Source organism: Trichoplusia ni, chromosome 5 (genome assembly GCF_003590095.1).
Source record: "Trichoplusia ni isolate ovarian cell line Hi5 chromosome 5, tn1, whole genome shotgun sequence".
Lineage (NCBI taxonomy): Eukaryota > Metazoa > Arthropoda > Insecta > Lepidoptera > Noctuidae > Trichoplusia > Trichoplusia ni.
The window spans coordinates 1620794-1641011 of record NC_039482.1 but is presented as its reverse complement, the minus strand read 5'-3'; the positions used below and the strand labels follow the sequence as shown (position 1 = coordinate 1641011).

General features: G+C 34.4%; 1 protein-coding gene across 2 annotated transcripts; it reads right to left on the bottom strand.

Moving 5' to 3' along the window:
- Window positions 1-210: 210 nt before the first annotated feature.
- LOC113493987 lies at window positions 211-19980 on the bottom strand. Of its 2 annotated transcripts, XM_026872067.1 has the most exons (8): window positions 19559-19980; window positions 4588-4780; window positions 3683-3847; window positions 3351-3531; window positions 2494-2745; window positions 1799-1873; window positions 1282-1403; window positions 211-682 (listed from the first exon to the last, which is right to left on the bottom strand). In XM_026872067.1, the coding sequence occupies exons 2-8, from the start codon at window positions 4753-4755 to the stop codon at window positions 290-292; spliced, it is 1356 nt and encodes a 451-aa protein (XP_026727868.1). In that variant the 5' UTR covers window positions 4756-4780; window positions 19559-19980; the 3' UTR covers window positions 211-289. The 2 variants fall into 2 exon arrangements, with proteins under 2 accessions (XP_026727868.1, XP_026727867.1); XM_026872066.1 differs by lacking the exon at window positions 19559-19980 and having other exon boundaries at window positions 4588-4894.
- Window positions 19981-20218: the final 238 nt, after the last annotated feature.

The following is a 20218-nucleotide window of genomic DNA, read 5'->3' as shown; positions in this document are numbered from 1 at the left end:
TCAGACACAAGGTAGACAATTGATTTTTTTACAAGATGATGCATTTCTATTGACGTTAAATTTTTTTTGGGTGGCACCACAACCCTTGAAACATTCAAATGTGGCAAGTCCGACTTGCACGTGGCCGCATAATATTGCCCTAGCATTTATTTTATTCTGCACTGTTTTAGGCAAACAAAAGTATTGAATAGAAAAAAATCTTTAATATAGGATAACTGCATGAGAACTAAATATAATATTTATGAGAAATAGAATAACGACAAAATACAAAACGAAACTAAGGAAGCAATTATTGTGGTGGGGGTGCTGGCTGCCTTCTTCCTCTTGCGGGGGGCACTTCGTGTTCATCGTCTGTTCCCTCCGAAGGCGGAGGTGCAGCTCTCTGCCTTCTGGCGGGGGCTGCATCAGTTTCGGGCTCTTTAGCAGCTTCTGCAGCTGGAGCAGCGTCCGACGCAGGCTCCCCACCTTTTGCTCCTGCTTCATCAGCTGGAACTGGTCTCCTCCTACTCAAACCACTTCTTGAAGATACCGCCGAGTGCGTACTCCGGCTTGTTCCAGACCTTTTGCTCATAAGAGACTTGGATTCTTCACCCCCAATGTTTTCCGAAGATATAGCAGGTGTTGTTGTTATATTGCTTCTGTTGAATTCGTCGGTCCTCGGTAGGTAGATTCCGAAGCGGTCCTGCAATAAGAATTCAATTTTTAGTAAATAGTATTATAATCATCATTGCACGTTAAGAAATTATCGTCATGCGTATTTGTCATGAAGTTTGTGCTTAAAATAAATCTATCCCAACATTTGTTTAGCCTGTGTCCTAGTGGTCTACTAGTAGGTGGCTTTTATTGCTTTACCGGAGGTCGTCGGGCTTAATTCAAAATCAGGACAAACATTTGTGTGATGAATACGATTATTGGTTTTGCTTGGGTGAAAGATCTATAATATGTATGTATTGAGAAACACATAAGTATGTCAATCAGCTGTCTAGTTTAGTCATAAAGAAACTTTCGAGACTCGCTGGCCCTGTGTGAAAGTTGAGGAATATTTTTAGAGTACAAAAACTACTTCATCATCCTATCGAAGTCCACTGCTGGACATAGGCCTCTCCAAGTGCACGCCACTGAGATCGATTTTCGGCTTCTACAAAAACTACTTGACCGATCGTAATCAAATTTGCACATCGTCTTATCTTTCAACTTGAAAGATAAGATAGCTTAATATACTTACTTATTGTATTTTGTATTGCTATCATCTACTGTTAGTCAGCAAGTAAGGTTTTTTACCTTTCCATATCGATTGTAGTGGGCCAATGGTTGACACTTGCAAGGGCGCGGGGGAGGCCTCTGATTGCTCTCGTGTGATGATGTAAAGTCACTCGGTGGGGTCTGTGGCGGTGTTTCATGTCCTGTTGATTAATTTCACTCAAATCACTAACAGCATTTTGATACCCAATTGTTTTTCAAGTGGCTTTAATATGCTCTTTTAATACTTTACCTAATACTCCTTACTTTCTACGACAACGATGCACACAGGTTGTTTCAATTCGCATTTTGATCTTATCTATTTTTAAATGGGCATTTTAATTTATCAATAAAAAAACAAATTTTATAACTTTCACAGTACTTGTTTCAGACAATTTACCAAAATATGAAAACTGATTACTTTTTCGAGAAAAATTCGGACGCATCAACAACTAAGAATTTACCCAAACTTGAAAACAAACTGCAACTGACGTTTTCCAGAAGTGACAGATGACATATCCGTTTACACAACAAAACAGGTAGAATTAAAAATAAAAACCTTTGAAGTTTTTCTGTCGCCTCAACGACCTCTTTAACTTCTTCCTCATTCGCTTCTCCCATGCCTCCTGAGCGGCTGTAATAAAATGAATTGTGCAGTTATTACCATTTTACAATGTATTACGTGAAGAGCACTATTAGTAAAAGCCTTTTAATGGACATCCCATTACGCAAACTGATATTGAGTTGTTCCTTTTTCAGTATACTTACTATGTAGCCACAACGCCAAGCGATATTTTTAATGGGAGAACATCATTATCATGAAGCAAGTCACAAATACATTTTCATTCTTGGTATCTCATTTGTGTCGCATCGTTAAGACAAAGTGTATTTCGATTATTATTGTGTTAAAAAAGGAACTTATCATAAAGTTCTAATGAATTCTGTACATGTCGACAAGTTCACTATAGTAAATTTCAGTCTAACCGGATGCAGCTAAATACCAATGTTTTACCACGCTATGTGACCTCCTCCCCAGTTTCCTGGATACACCAACACGAGCCCGACGAGCAAGACTGGTTTTCAGACATCCGTAATGACTGTCAAAGATGCAAACCAAAGCACGGAGGAACTCGTTATGACATAGTCAACCATCCACGGAACGACCGTATGAAGCATAGCTTAACCAGTGACCAGACATTTTTTGCAGTTGTAGCTTAGCAAGAGCTATAAGTTCTGTGCGTAATAAATACTTACCGATTCTTTCCTTCTCAGTGACATTGAGCTCAAACATGCGATATGCGTTCTGATAAAGCGCGGCTATATCAGCCCGTATTTCGATGACTGGAATCTCCATAGCTTGTTCTACTGCTCTCATAAGTTCCACATAAGCTGTGTCGTACAGGATGGCACCCTCATCAATGTGCACGTAAATAACTTTGTCCACCGTGTTCGAGACCATACTGTAGAATATCTCAGAAATGGTCGGCTCCGGGGTTGGAATAGGCTCTGGAAATTTAAAAAAGAGAACCAAAGTAAATTTTCTCACTACTCTAATGATTTTCTCCATGAGAAAACTACGTATATTTGGAAACTAAAAACAAAACTTTATATAAATAGCAACGCATTATATACAAAAACGACACTCAGTAAAATGTCGCCCTTATTTATCATCCTGTATCTAGTTTGCTTTTTATTAGCGAAATGTATATTGTGCCCGCTTTAAGTTGACCTTTTTAAAAGGGTGTCGAATTGTCCATCGAGTCATCTCAATTGTCAATTGAAGTGACTGGCAGTTCATAACTCATTCAATTTAAAGTGAAATTCGATTTGATGAAGGAACATTTTTCAGTCGATTTTTTTTATGAAGCTGCTTGTTTTTGTTATTAAGAACCTAAATCTATGTGATTGCAGCACCACTATTTTTTCTTTACTGGCCTTGCAATTTTCTTGCAATAAAATTTTTGTTTGCTGTGTTTTTTAACATCTTGAGTTTGATAGTTTTAACTTAATAGAGTAGAGGTATCTTTGGAATGTGTTAAACTCGTAAAATGAGGCCAGTAGTGATAACTAAACTAATGATAAAAATTTTAAAAATGCTTCATTTCTTTTACCCGGTGTTGGCAATGTAGAATCAGATGTCAGTATCGATATAAATGAGGAAGACAACGTGTTAGTAGGACTGCGGGGCGGAGAGGGCACGATCCACGGTGGCGGCGGATAGTTTGACGATATTATTCTCCTCAAATCTTTAATAAATGCGTCATCATCAAAATTGTAGAAGGTTCTATCAGACTGTAAAAAAAAGTGTTGAAAACACATCATTTTTTGTATAATTCCATAAAAGCAAATATTAGTTTAGTGAGGCTTCTAACTTTTATCAATAAGGAACAAAGTTAAATTTCAGTTTAAGGAAATAAACTAATCATAGGTTAAAATTTCATACCATGTCTACGTAAGGTCCGTCCTCTGGCGACTCTAAAAAGGTCCTTATTTCTTCGTCTAGATCAGCAAATGCTCTCGTAAAATGCTCAGCGGCCTCTCTTTCGAAATCCTTTCTTTTATTCCTTTGAGTCATTTTGGCAATAAATATTTTCATCATTGCTAAAATCTAAAATGAAATTATCGTTTAGTTATTGGTAATTTGGAAGATATTTGAATCATATAATCACTTAGAACAGTGCACGTTGTGTAAATGACGTCAATATAGGTATCAAATAACCTTTTTTATAGCTTTTTTGCATTAATTACTGAATTGGAATAGATTCTATTCATGGCTCGTTACTTAAACTCCGTTTAAATAATCTTAATAAGGTATTTAATTACGAAATTATGTACACTGATGTGTTTTTTTTTAATTTAGGGAGCGATTCTTGTTTAACGGTATCTACCAGTCACTAATGTTAAGTAAGTCCCTCTCAACCATTATAAAGCTGTTTCCAAAACTTGCTTGCTATTAAACATGGCATTTCCGCCATTGCAACTAATTGGTAGCGTTTAGATCACAGCACTGCTGTTCGCTTTCCTAATTTAATAATTCGCAACTCCTGAGCCTTACGGAAGTGTAAAAAAAAGTTATTTCAAATCAGAATTAGAATCAGGAATTTACAGTTTTCGAGAAGAATGGGAAAAAGGCTTAAAATTGTACGTTTGACCTTGGATTAAAAAGATATCAATAGTAGAGTGTTGTTTTGATGCGAAGTGTTAAATTATTTGTATATCAACTCATCTTAATATAAATACTATCATTTGATGAAACATGAAAATACCATACAACCATCTGAATCCCGTGGTCTATCACATTCTCAGAAAATTTAATGGTAATATACAGTAGACACAGTTCTATCATACCTCAGGGTGTTTCGTCATATACGACTCCTGTTCACGTTGAATGGCTATACCAAGTCGCGTGGTACATTGGCGCTGGCAAGGCGTTATAGCTTCCCAGTCCTGGTACATCAGCCCCTCAGCTGCCAAGAGCTCTTTGGGCATGCCCTTCATACGTCTCATAATAGGCATGGTGGCGAATTTATATTAATACTATCTAATCAGAAAAAAATAGGAATATTTTTATATTAAATAGCTAATTATTAAAACCGTATATGTATTAGTAATTTGACGTTGATTTTTGTCGTTTGAATGTTTTTTTTTGTTGGTGTGTAACACGTTACAGCCAGATTGCGAAAATGTCAGTTTTGCTTTGATACGAAGATTTGTAGTTGCACGAAAAAGGTATGATTTGTTAATTTTGTGTGCATGAGTTTGTCACCAAAAGCTTAAAAATGCAGGTGTGTGAAACGCTTGTATTTTTGTTTCACAGCTTATTTGTTATTTTTTAATTTCTTGGACTATTTTACGACACTTATTAAATGTCCACTGCAGAAGTAACAAGCATTGAATATGTAAAACTTCGATTAATAAAACATACATTGCTATGAAAAGTGTATTTTCTATTCTACATATTATTCAATAAATAGCACACAAAAACAATATCTTAGTACGTGTGGTTAATCTGTTATTTTGCACCCCACGGAATAGAACTCGAACAGGGGAGTGTGTGTAAAAGTAAATATACCACAAGCATTTCACTGGGGTTAGGGATGCAAAAAAATCGTTATAATAACAGGGGCTACGATTTTATTTAATATCCCTCCGCATAGAAAAATTACAGTAAAATCTTAAATTTGTACCTACGTCCCTACCCCTGTACCAATAAGAAAGCTCGAAATAAATCATGGTATAAAACGGCACTGACGCAAATGTGAACCACAAGATAAATACGAAAGTGAAACAATAAAAATGGATATTAAACTCAACCTCAATATTGCTCACACTTAGTTCGCAGGACTACGCCATTGTAGCAGGAATTTAAAATTTGTTCTGGTTGCCCAAACTTTTGAGTGCCATAGTAAACTTATACTTGGTTTAAAGCTCACTGTTAAATACCGCAGACCGTATTCATTTCGTTCACTGAATTTGATTTAAGGAGGTTTAGTTACACTATTACTACTTTGAGTAACCTGCAATTTAGGCTTTTCAGCACAATAAAAAACTACAATTACCAAAGACATTATATTATACCCTTAGATTATATATTATACCCTACTAGCGAGTATAATTTCTTTGACAATTACACGTTTGTCTTACAACAAAAGTTTTGTTCTACGTCAAAACACACCTCATAGACAATACATTAATGTTTTTTTTTTAATTATAATTAACAAAAAAATGGAGAGCACGGATAGCCGAGTGGTTGAGGTCACAACGCCAAACCCACTGAGCGCGACGTGTCACGGGTTCGATCTCCGCGTAGGGCAAGCATTTGTGGGATTCACTAAGGCTTGTTCTGAGTCTGGGTGTCATTGTGCATGTGATTTGTATGTTTGTAAAAACCCTACGACACAAGATTAAATACCTTACTGCGGGGGTAGTTTTTTTAAAGCAAAAATTTAGTTATTTAGTATCAAACCACGCCCAGCGTGTTTCAGTTGGCATTGTGTAGGAGAGACACCGCTATGTGAATAATAGTGCTCTCTTGCTCAAACAGTAACAGGTATCGCATGTAGGCGCTAACAGCAATGCTTACTCTTATTATGGAACGAATCATTGCTAGAGACTTGATACATTTTTGGAACGTAATTGGTACTATTCAAGTTTTAATGAGTCAAGGATCAATCATGCACACCTACGTACACATTTCCATCTTAAGTTCAAAGGAGGCTATATCAAATTATTCATTAGAATTATTTTTAAAGAGTAAATTAATTTTTTATTTGGTTTCAAATCATTGATAGATTTTTTTCGTAATCATAACGTATTACGTGCCAAAAATATCCAATGCCCAATTAAGCGCTAACTCATATAAATATTTGAGTAATAATAATTTAATTTAATGTAAACGGCATTAGTCTTAATAAATCTAATCAGTCGGCCAGATAAATTTCGTTTTTGCTTGAAAAAGATGATCAGTCAATTGAAATTTCGTGTGACGTCACGCATTATTAAACTTTTCTGATTTACCAAAATACGTTTGTAATAATTTAATTTGTTTACCTATCGAACGGGCTAAATATTTTTATTCAAATACCCAAGGATTTCAAATCTTTTAAAATGTAAGGTAAATTATTTAAACCGTTTATTTTTTTTAGGATTCGTGCCGAAAGGGCCTCCTGAATGTCCGTCTATCCGTCCATCTATCACCAAACCATGTAATACCCGTCCTAGCTATCTAGTTGATATTTTCACATGTGATGTTCCATACTTGCTTCCTCCCAACAAATTGCGTTTCCATAAGAGTCTTCTGTAATACTTGTATTAATGAACTGCACTAGGCAATACTTCGTGGGGCACGTACTTCGGCTTAAGGTGCAACCCTCGACTACGTTACAGGAGGCTTGCAACCCTTTGATTGGAAACACAAGGTCTATAAAGTGCGTATGTATCACATTTTCTAACCCTACTATGGCTATTGTTAAGATGGTAATATTTTAACAAGAGGTGATTGTAATCAAATGTGTCTTCTTAAACGATTTCCATTATTCTATGTTTAGGAATGTCCTTTGTCCAGTATTCAAGAGCATTCTTATTGAGAGAGAACATAATTTTTGTAGAATAACAAAAAATTATGAGTTCACAAATAACTTGTTTTAATAATCATTAATGTTTTTCTTTACCTTCTTCAGGTAAGGGATAACATTACACACCTACATGTCATAATAAGGATAATACCAATGTTATTTTTTATAGATATGTGTAATTAATTATATTTATATAACTACGCTGAGATATCATTAGATCATTGCAAATATTTAGATTAGCGCCATTTTATCTATACTTCTATACTAATATTATAAAGGGGAAAGATTTGTTTGTTTGTTTGTTTGACACGAATAGACTTCGAATCTACTGGTCCGATTTAAAAAAAATATTTCACTGCTGAGAAGCTACATTATCCCCGCTGAACATAAGCTATACTTTATTGCAAAAATATTAGGAGTCCGTAAGAAAATTGCGATACTGTAAGCCAAGGTGTCATAACTTATATCTTCTAACCACGCGGATGAAGTCGCGGGCAACTGCTAGTTGCATTTGCTATTAATTGCTGCAACCGCTTACTCGCTTTATTATCGGGATTTCCCGACTTGTTTCGGACCGAACTGGACTCTTTAATCATGAGCTGATGCGTGGGCAGTCGCACTGAACTAGTTGGGCAATTCCGATAAATACGTGTAGTGAACCACTGCATTTAATTATGAATCATCATTACAAAAGTTACTTTAAAAATCTTTACTTACATATATTGTAAAGAGGTCAAGTTTTATGGATTGTTAAATGGGGAAGATTTTGGATTGTTTATCAATAGAAAGCCTTTTTGTTTGTGAGTACCATACGCTATATGCTAACCCAAAAAAAGACAATAGGGAGCACGGTTCATCTAGCTGATAAACAATTTGTAACGAGCCTCAAACTTAATTGGATCGCCATTTCCGTGGCGGCATACCGCAGTCGCTATTGACTATTAGGACTTCATTGTTACGGCTACTTCAAGATCATGCGGTCATCTAACAATTGCTTTAGTCTTGACTGATAAACACGAACAGTAGTGATGTTTAGTCTATGTCACTTATTGTTTAACCTTGCCTTTGAAGCGGAAGACTTATACAAATCTTTTGTTTCATCATCGACTGTCAAATTTTTTGAGACTAAATCAGATGTGGTTATGACCAAAAAAAATGTTGAAATTACTTCAATACAACTATTACTAATAATGCAGACGTTTACAATAACTACACTTTTGATCGATCGTATAGATTTGGTAAGTCCATTACTTGCCTTCAAAATCATTTACGTGTATCGGAACATAGTGGCCTATAGTATTCACTGATGGTTGTCCCCGCAGACAGAGCCTTTGGCCTGGACGTTAATGAGATGCTTTGTTCCTCCAGTGGTCAACCGTGAAATAATTTACTTCGATTTCTATTTGATAAACCTTCGTACCAACTCCGTGATTGCATCCGGCGATAGACAATGGACCCTCATAGCAAACCGTCAACTGTGACCTGCGGAATAACAACTATCTTTGTTACCTCAGGGAAAGTTATTGTGGCTAGGTTAATAACTAGCGGATGCAGGCAAAGATGTTGAAAGATATTGTGGGCTTGATGAAGTTTTTTATTTCAGTCCTTTAGGTTAGTATAGGTGGGTTAACAATAGATAATTGTTTCTCTTTCTTCTGCTAAATAGCTATATGATTGAGAATAACTGCGATATTTGGGATGCCGTTTCGTAATCAATGTAAGAAACGAAATTGATGCTGTATATGTATTGCTATTAAGAATTTAAGATACATAACCTTTTCGATTACAGGTTTCTCCTGATAGTAACAGTAGTATATCCATAAATGTAATATTTAACTCAATACTGTATGGTAATGAAGGAAAAATTAAGAAACATTTGATCTATTTGATGTGAAGAGCCTTTAAATAGTAAAATATTTATTTTATGATATAGGTATGTCAATAATAATAATAATGTACGTTATAATGCCACTTGAATTTGTTTTTTTCATACCTTCCATATTTTTACTTTTCATGATTCATTAGACATAATTCGATCGACGGTCGTTTTATGTAATTGTTTTAAAGTAGTGTATTGGTAATATAATGTAGTTTCCTTAAATATAGGTTCCTGTCTTCCTATCATCCGTGCATAAAGGGTAAGATGGAACCCTCACCTACTGAGTCACCATACCATACTGTGTCTCTCTCCGACCGTTTGCCATGAGGCTGTATCTCATAAACTTTGATAGCTTGATCATTGAAATTAAAAAAAATTATATATTTCTGTTGCCTCTATATCAACAAATACCATCCTCAATCATTATTTCTACAAGATGACTGCGTAGGTGTCCAGTACTCGTACACGTGGCGTCAATTAGTTTTAAATCATAAACATGCTTATTACATTACTAGCTGCTGCCCGCGACTTCGTTCCCGTGGGTAGAAAATATAAGTTATGATTTTTTTTCACATTTTCCATTGTATCTTCGCTCCTATTAGTCGCAGCGTGATGGTTTATAGCCTAAAGCCTTCCTCGATGAATGGTCTATTCAACACAAAAATATTTTTTCAATTTGGACCATTAGTTCCTGAGATTAGCGCGTTCAAACAAACAAACTCTCCAGCTTTATATATTAGTAAAGTAAAGTATATATATATATATATATATATATATATATATATATATAGATATAGATTCCGAGAGCTATAGCTCAACAACTGTTATTATTTATAGACAAGTTAATTCACTCCAAATGCTCGTTCAAAAGAACTGAACTGTCACGTCAATTGACGAGGCATGTCGATGCTCAGACTGTCTTTGTCTTGGCCCTCTGATAGTCTTGAAATCAAACTCACGACATTTGCGAAAAATAATCTTAATATATCATATGACTTACTTTATTCGTGACTATGCTATTGATATGGATCAGTTTTTAGGCACTGAGATTTATTTTTCACTTCGCTAGACGTAGGTACAAAATTCCACCAAATGATATTGTTCTTTTGTTTTTAATATTAGCTGACACTGTTAGACTTTGAATTAAAAAGTTATATTATTGGAATTAAAATATTATATGTAGTTTTAACCACAAAACACATACAACTGAATTTTATTTTAACTTTTAAGCTAAACTTGACGAAATATTTATGGGACAAAAAGACTGCTATTTCACGTTAAATGAATAAACTATATTTGTACATCCAGTCCGAGGTTCTGAGTCAGCAAACATTAAGACGATGAAGCTCTTCCTTTTAGAAGTCGGTCGCAAAGGTACTTGAATACAGAACTACGTCATAAACTGAAAATTAGAACTAATTAAAGAGCATGATTGTTGGTTTGGAATGATCAGTTTAATCCAATTAGTAATTGGATTGTCAGGTTTCTTTCTAGCTCTAATTGTTGGCTGCAGGTAATCGCATTCTTTAAAACTTTAACTTTTAATTAGACTGTTGGTTGGGAAACACGTGTAAGGTTTTATCTACCAACATGAGATGGAAAAGTAGAACGCAATTCAGATAAAATATATCAAATTACAGTTTTAAAAATAAAATAAAAACTTTTCCTTTTCAACGAAATTTCTTAATACCCCTTAACCTTAATTTTATATCTTCTTTCCTAAAGTATGTTCTTATGAGATACTTATTTATCTCAGACATACGGAGTAGTTTGAAGTGGAAACGAATTTAATGAACAAAATTGTTTAATATTTTCTTTCAGTTGCTAACCTCTGGTCTAAACAATTTTTCTAAAGAAAATGTAGAAAGAAAGTTATGGTCACAGCACAAATTAAGAAAATCTTTTTAACGCAATATATTGCACATTTAAAGATATTGAACAAGTTAATACAAGTACCAGTTTAAGTAACCACATATTTTACTAAAACACACAATCACAACATAGTAGAGTTTGACCAAAATATTTTAATCGAACGTAACAAATTATGAGTCAGTATCATCATACCTATTGTAAAAGATTAAAAAAAAAACAATAACAACAGCAACAAAACCCCTTTATAGCGTCCCCTCCTTGAAACCATTATGAATAATTAAGAATAGTAATAAGGGTACGGCAAATAAAGCAGACCATTAATAATGTTGTGCATATTTCACCAACTAATTTGGCCCGTCGTGTTGATCCAATTATGCGAATATTGCCCTGTTGCCTAGCGATCCCTACGCTGACTGGTATTCACCCCAAATGCAAATCGAAAAAAATATTATGGATGTTCCTAGTTTTTATAACTCTTTACACTGCAGAAATTAGTTTGGAAGTTTGGTATGCTTCGATGTTCGGGATTCAGAGCAAAGCATAGCTTCACCATATGTAATGACAGAAGTTTTAGAAACCTACTATCATCTACTTTGGCTCATCATGTAGGTACGCGTCCTGCAAGAATACTCTTTTAAGGTATGAAGGAAAACCTCCTGGTCTACGAGTAAAAAGCATCTACCACGTTCCAATGCGACGAATTCTAGAAACCTACCTTCCTACACTAAGGTTATTATAATATTTAAATGAAATAAACTATACATTTTTTGAAGCGCTGAACTTTCACGTCGTCCTAAGGAAGTTATTCTCAGAGGAAGCCAACTTCTCGAGAACTGGAGCAAAAACCAACAAGGACTGAATTTTATCTGTTTTAAATAAACAATTATGTTCTCATCGAAATTCTTTGCATTGTTAAGTTTAAAAATGCGGGCAAACTATGCTAAGATAAATAAACTTTTAGTTGCGTACAAAAGCACAGGAGTTTAATTTCCTGCCGCAGTTGTTGAGCTAATGAATTCTTACACTCAAAACGTCCCATTGTTCAAACATTAAAATGGATTTTGCTTATTAATTTTCAAAATGTAAAAGCAGGACTACGGAACAATTTTAAATACATTGCTTTTGTGTTGTATATTTTCAAATATTAGACGTAGTTGAAACGTGTAATTCATTCACACGTTTCAACTACGTCTGAAAACACAAGAAATAAATGTACATTAAATAAAAAGTTTTGAAATAAACTAGTTAAAAATTAAAAAATGTTTGAAAAGAAAACTGTTATCATTTACGGGAATATTGAATTATTTGATTTACACTGAAGGTAATTGGCATACACTAACAAGTCACTTGACAAACGTACAAGTTTTTAATAGTGTGCAAACAAATCTTCTCGTTCATCGTATTCGACTAGGCGAAGTTTTAAAAATACTACGTGACGTCATCTGTTTTCCAATACTCGTTTAAAATTGAGTATCTGTGATTTTTTTACTAAGTTCTCTCAACTTCGTTTTCGTGATGCTCTATCTGGTATATTTTTAAATTTAAAGTAACTACTCCTGCAATGATATTTATTAATTCTGCCAAAGTTTAAAAAAAATATATTCACAGGTTCAAAGACACCCAGACTTGGGACAAGCATTCGTGGATCATAAAACTGCTTGTTCTATGCGGGAATCGAACTCAAGACACGTCGTCATCGTAGTGGTTTTCCTATTCGGCTACACGTGCAGTCACTGCTTTAGTGTGAGGTCTTGAAAAATTCTATTTCTTTTCTATTACAAGTGCTGTGTTACTTTGCTCTTGTCAAAGAAAAATATAAAAAAAAGACTCTGGTTTGCAAATTAAAAAAAAAATTGGTTGGCATTTACTAAATCAAATTGCTTAACTTCCATTTATTTATTTGTAATCACCAAAGAAAATCGATATCAAATCGTTTATCGACATCTCAGAGAGGAATAGAAAAGCAATTAACATCTGGTAAAAATGGAAAAAGTAACTGTGCACCAGTTGCAAATAGCGCAACTTCAACTTTTTATTTTCAACTCTTAATAAAAATAATTTTAAATTATTTTTCTGTCGCTTTTTTCATTTGTTAATATTTTTTCTTGAAATACGATAAAATTAGTTTTCAGCCAATTCATTGAATAATGTTGTTTTTTTTTCAATTCTCAAGAATTTGAATTCAATAAAAGCCTGTATTGCTACTTGACTACTAAACAATTTATTGAAATACTTGTATATTTCTACTTACATATATATTTTTTAATCGACGTTCCGAAAATGCATTAAGGAATTTAATCATTGTGTAGCGGGGGGATTTACAAACATACAATTCACAAAGGCACCCAAACACCGAACAAATGATCGTGCTTATCACACAAACATTTATCTTGACGGTCAATCGAACCCACGACCTCTGATATAGCAGTCATTGCCATTTACCACTTGACCCACAGGCTATTCAATTATTAGTATATTAGAGTATGTTTATTCCACAAGGCTCTCTACTGGACCACAATATCCCAAACTAAAAAAGCCACAAAACAAATTCACATTACAGAATACAACGACGACATACAACGAAACAAATTTAAATATTTCCGGAGTTATAAACAAGTCCAAGCATAGTTAATTTCAAGGAAAGCAAAGTTTAATCAAAAATTATTCGAAGCTTCACTCTAGTTTCAATCAAACTTTTGGTAGAGAAGTGCAGCCATCGTAACTTGTCATAATTAATAAGCAGATTTTTCGGAGAAAAATATATTATTTTCGTTTTGACAATGCTCTTTTTGTACAGCTGTAATGTGGTTTCATGATTATGTAAGAAGTTACATCGATATAATTAGCTTATATGCAGCCGAAGTACCAAAAAATTGCTATTATGACCAATTGATATTCGAGTTGTTTTCATATTTCATATCATTCCATTCCATATATTCTATAACCAATTTTATCAATCTCGAATAATGAATGTTTAAACAAAACATAATTTGTCATTTCTAACATGAAATGAAAGTTGCAATACATCTAAGCTGTTTACTCTTCAGTCCATTCTTTAAAGCCTGCTTGTACCACAACCCGCTCTACAAACGACTTGAATTTGATATTGTGCCGCAGCTCCAATTTCTAGGCCCTCGAGTTTCAACTAGTCTTCAGTCTAAGGCACTTGACGATATCCTCTTTGTCGAGCAATGCAGACGAGACACGTACTGACTTATTATTTTTAAGAACTGATTTGAGTGAGCTCCTTTAATTTAATTTTACTCTTTCAATTAGTCTACCCTTGTTAGGAACATCGGGAGTTCAAAGGTTACTTAATACATCAATATTCTAAATGTCCCCATACTACGAGGTGCAGTACTAATAAATAATCATGAGAAATAATAATAATGAGTTTTATTTTCGGTTCTACGAAGGAGTCCAGACTCCAGATATTAATTTCCTCTTTTCCCATATTTGCTAATGTAGCATTTCAAAACAATGCCACGCTCACTGAGGTGAGAATATTTAAATACCAGTTCAAATTCTGTTTTGCTATATTATTTCTATTTCTCTGGTTACTATGATCGAATACGTTTTGAGATGTATATAGTTACTAATCAACTCAGTCCGATTGTAACTTTTGAAATTACATAATTGTAAATGTTTTTAGGTGTTCAATTGACATCATTGAGAATAAATTGGTAACGGAAAATTACTTGCAGTAACATGCATGCAATTACTTGCAAATAGAGACTAATGTTTCAAGTAAGTTTAAGTAAAACCTTCCTCATACTGAACGGAGAAATTCTACTTCCTTTACATGTTTACTTCCCTATAAAACAATTTCCTATTTAAGGCGCTATAGAGTTAAAGTAGGCTAAGTGATATTTTAAGTGGAGCTCCTTCCCATCTTGGATGTTGACGTCACTCATCCGGCAGCGAACGGACGAAAATAATTTATTTACGTAATGAATCACAAAATTACGAGACGGTTCAAATTGGCTCTGGAAAACGTATTGATTGTCTCGTTTTGGAATTTTAGTTGAAATAATTGCTTGTCTGAATTTCACTAAAGTTTATATATGACATGGAAATACTCATTTAAAAGTCGAATCAAAGGGCACTGGATTGAAGGCTCACGTATTTCTTTGTGAGCTAAAACATAATAGAACGTACCGTAAAAAAATCGGTGTTAATTTAAAAAGTAGAGCTGGAATTTATTTTTATTATGATAGAGGAATTTATTTTTGCTGCCAGAACTTAACGCGCCCGTACCTACTGCAAGCCCTTACAACAGCAACAAAAAATCAAACACTGAATATTTTTCCTAACAGATAATGTTCAACATCAACTAATTACTGCAATATATACTGTTCTAAATTTTTGCTCACATCGTAAAACGATTAAGAATACTCATTATACAAATGTCACTCTTAATAAGACAGAATAAAGTTTGAATTGCGACGATACTTACCTCGAGTAGCCTCATGACATTCTAGTTTGCCCGTCTCTCTGTGTTTCTACTGTGTTAAGTCCCTTGTACATTTTCAACTACCGAGGAAATTTTACAAGTGCCGAGTCCCGCTACCCGGTACAAGTGTCTTTGAAACACTAATCGTTTCTTTGTAGTGGACTTTCCACATAACTACCTTTTGTTGATTATTTAATCAGCTTATTTCTTCGTTGTTTCAAGTGCCGTTCACGTGGAGAGTCATAAAGTCGGGGAGGCACTTTGCGGTTGTGATTCTTCTTGGAGGAAATAAATCCTTGCTTTATGGTAGTTGTTTTTGTCGAAACAAATAATAATGTAAGGACCAACGAAGAAGTTTTTACAGACAATGTTTACTTTAAATTATATACAATATGACTTAGCTGATACAAAACACTTCTTTCGGCTTTTCATAAAATAATATAATATTGAAATAGAATACATCGAAAGAGGTCTGTTAACAAATAAATTTTACTTCTCCCTAATTAAATTATATTCTCAAAGGTGCCGTTTTAATTAAATCCAAACACCGCTGTGTGTTGTTTATTTTCAATATAGGGAACGTTACATTCAATAAACGAACTATGTAAGGCTTTGACGCTTTCGTACCTAATAGAGGATTAATTCCCAATAAACGGACAAAAGCTACACGAATACTGCGTTTGTAGTATTTCAGTAGGTGAGAATGGCCATTTAACGATACGTGGAACATAATTGGAGTAAAGTTAATTGGGTCTAAATACCTCTCTGTACGAGTAGCAATCATCGCGACTCCGGATCAGTACAAATAATTACATCCTTTGATTGGAGAAATAGGAATCCACAAATGGCGCTTTTCACATTAAATGATTTCGATTGTAACGAGCAATTAGGGCGGCTTAATTGTCGAAGCGTATGCAGTTATCCATTGAATGTTGCGTTTATTTTACATTCTTATTTACTGATATTTGTAGTGAAAAAATGATATTTTTTCTGTAAAATGATTTGTTAAAATAAATCTTTTTTTTATTTGACTTAATTAGCTTTGCTCATGAGTATTGAGTAATTAAGTACCATTTAAAGCTCTCATTAAGTAAAAAATGATACAGTTATTATAATAGTATTATATTCATAAGAGGGCTTAAATATAATCAAGTTACGAAATTTGGCGTCTCAAGTGCCAATTATTTTTCTTTTATGATTATTGAAATTGAAAAGAAAAATATGAATGTTTAACAATTGATATGTTTCCAGGCTGAAGGAATAAAGCATTAGTTTAATATTTTAGCCGACTTATAGGTTTTCATTCTAGGCTGGTTTCGTTTTCTTAGAATAGCATAGCATACGCAGAGCTTGGCGTAGCTTTAGTCCACAAAGACATCAAGATTCTTTGTACGAAATTGCGCTTCAGGTGAACTAATACTTTCTGTAACGTGTCTTTGAAGTTTTATCAGACATGATTCCAAGAATTTTGTGAGAGTCCTACGTTAGAAGTATGACAATACTAACGTAGGCGGCAAAAACATAAAGGACTATAGCTGTATGGCAAGGGCACCGCTGCGATCCGTCAATTAAATATGAAACTGATTAAGTTACAGAGAGCTTAAATAATATAATATCGCAATGAAATGAAAACATCTAATGTATCTGAATAGTATGCCCTTTCTGAGATTGACGTGAGTATGTGTTGTCCGTTCAGAAATTTGACAGAGATAGGGCTAGATATTCTCGTCTCCAGGCTCTCTCATTACAATGAAAATCCCAAGAGCTAAACTAAAAACCAATCGTTTGTAAAACTCTATACCTAATGTGCAGTTGTAGCAATTTAGTATTCGTTGGCAATATTCTTGCAATTCGGTATACCGACTGTATAGTAACTTAATAACGTTGCTTCAATCATGATTGCATCGGTCTGGATTTGACATTTCGAACGGGGAATACCTGAAATGAAACCGTGTCCCATTTACATCATTGTTACGTATTGTCGATGGAGTCAACATTGCTTCTATTGTGAACACATCATCGCGACTTCCATCACATTTGTGGATACAAAAATAAATCTCAATTTCCCTTATGACATCACGCGGATCACGGAAATGATGGACTGATTTTTCTCATTCTATTTTTGTAGTGTTATTTGTTTTTGCATAATATTTTCAAAACTGAGAGGGCATATAATATTATTTTCCAATTTATAGTTAAAATCTCGGGACAATATCTGTCGCCTTTGTCAAAAAATCTAAAAAAAATTGAACGAAAAACATCAAACGGTGATCACAAATGTACCATTACAATAGTCGTTCGAATGCAAACTGTAAACACAATAATAAGTATAAATTCATTGTAATGCTCTCGCAAGAATGACGCACTTGCAAATAGTAAATCTTCTTCTCCTAAGAAGATTATATCGTTCTCAAACAAAACAGACAGCTGTAACATTGTTACTTTTATTTTTGAAAATACTGATATTAAAATTTGCTTGTGAAACATCAAAAGATGTCTCGTTTTTGAATCAACAATGCTTGGACGGTACTTTTGATGAGGTGAATTGTCTTATGTTATTTCGTAAATCACATCACCTTGAAATGTAGGTAATTATGATATGGAAAGCTTTGGTTTTCGACGGTTTTGCTCAGCAATGAAACTGCATTCGGTTGTTACTTCGTGTTTTTTTTTAGCCATTTTTGGATTTTGTGTTTACTTGTTTAGCATAAAATATCTTAAAATATTTTTAGCTTCTTTCTTTTATTATATGTCAACTAAACAGTTACAGGTTTAGTCAGTTGTAGGTTTTCATAGGAGCTCACGTGTAGGAATGTAAGTAAAATCTTGAGTCCAGCCACTACGAGTGTGTCCACAAGTCAAACAATATTCCGTTGGGTGAGTGCGGGTGAAATTGAGCCCCGAATCATTTATAAATGGGGGAGGTTACGCGGGGAGTTCGAAATAGGAGGGGAAAGGTGTGCCACTGCATTTTGCATGAGTTCAATGTTGGTTGCTCGATCTGCCCCATTCCACTCTCCTTGCTTGCACATCTATACAAACTACGTACCTTTTATTACCGCTTATGCTATTTTGGGCATAATTTTGAATAGGGAGATTGATTTTAATTAACATTTCGCCGGTTAAGCTTGCGGCTCTTTAATAATTTCGGAATGTTTGCTTACACACTTGAACGGTGATAACCATTTAGTCTGGCTGGTTATTTATTAACCGAAATCAAAATCAATATTAGTTCATGCAATCTGGTCCATATTCAACCAGCTCAATGACAACGCATATATCTGTACCTGGTTATTTCTCTAACAAAATACCGAACATTACACACTGGTTAGGTTTTATCGATAAAGAAGACCTATGTAATCTTAAATTCAAATCCTACGCTTCAATGGGATTTTCCAGTTGCGTACATCTCTTAGAATATCATAATGAGAGATCCATATAATTTATTCATGAAAATATAATAAAAATACAATATGGTAGGCGTAAACGGACGAAAGTGGTAATAACAAAGCAATAATCCTCGAGATATAGAGTTAGTGGCGATATCTCGAGTAGTGAGCAAACCTAAGGTTTTCTGAACACTCTGGGCCTAGAATTAGGGTGAATTTTTTATAAAGACGCAGGTACGGGGTGTGGGTCGGGGCGCAAAACGGGGTGTGCTGGAGTCGCCGGCACGGTCTGCATATTGCATTAGATTTAAATTGTTTACGTCGTTAAGAAAGAAAGTTCCCCCGAACTGGGCGAGAGGCAAGAAACTTTCCGCTGATGTCGGTATATTTAATTTTTCCGCATAATCGTATGAGAACCTTTTGACCCGCTTCAAAGGTCTGAAGTAGATTTCGTGTTATAACAGTGAGATCAAATGGAATGTTTTGGTTTTCTTTGTATTCTCATTTTTTTGTTATTGTTTTATTTTGTTATTTAAATTCTCCTTTCTGTTCTGGATATTTATTATTTTGCTAAGTTTTTTTTCATAAAAAAGCTGTGCAGAAAGTTTGTTATGACCTCTCCCTTTTGCTAGTTACAAGTATCGTGACTCACCTGACGCGTGTGTTGGACGCTGCAATGCCATCTGTTTCGGTCTTCGGCACTGTAGAGTACATCAAATGACGTCTTAATTCTCTCCACCAAAAAGTAAATATTGATCAATAGTTGATACAAATAATACAATCGATGTGAACAAAAAAAGAGACCTAATTCGTATTGTTGTTTATGATCTACTAAATTTTATCAATGCTCTAAGAAGATATTTTTATTTCTGCATTGTAAAACATTGAAGACTACAAGTCGGAAGTTTTAAAGTAAAGACTGGTCGTATTGAAATGATTGGCTGTGACCTTCCAAGCCTTGACACCCCTTAGATGTTTAACCTGATCACAGCAATTGAATGGATATAAAACTATTACAAACAGAAACTAATTTGAATAGCCCATTTCCCCCATGTGAACAAGACCGTTTGTTTATTTTTACTAACCTCTACCCTATTTTTATACATATGCATTGTCTTAACTCTAATGTCCGAGAAGATTTCCTCTCGGTGAAGAGGTTTTAAAACAGGAAGATGACAATGTCACCACTTTCTAGTGCTAGTTTCTCTTTAATATAAATGTTATAAAACAAAAATCAATTGTGCTCGAATTCGTATCATCAATGAGTCACCAAAAGTGTTATAAAATATGATCACTGCCATTGTTCTATTTT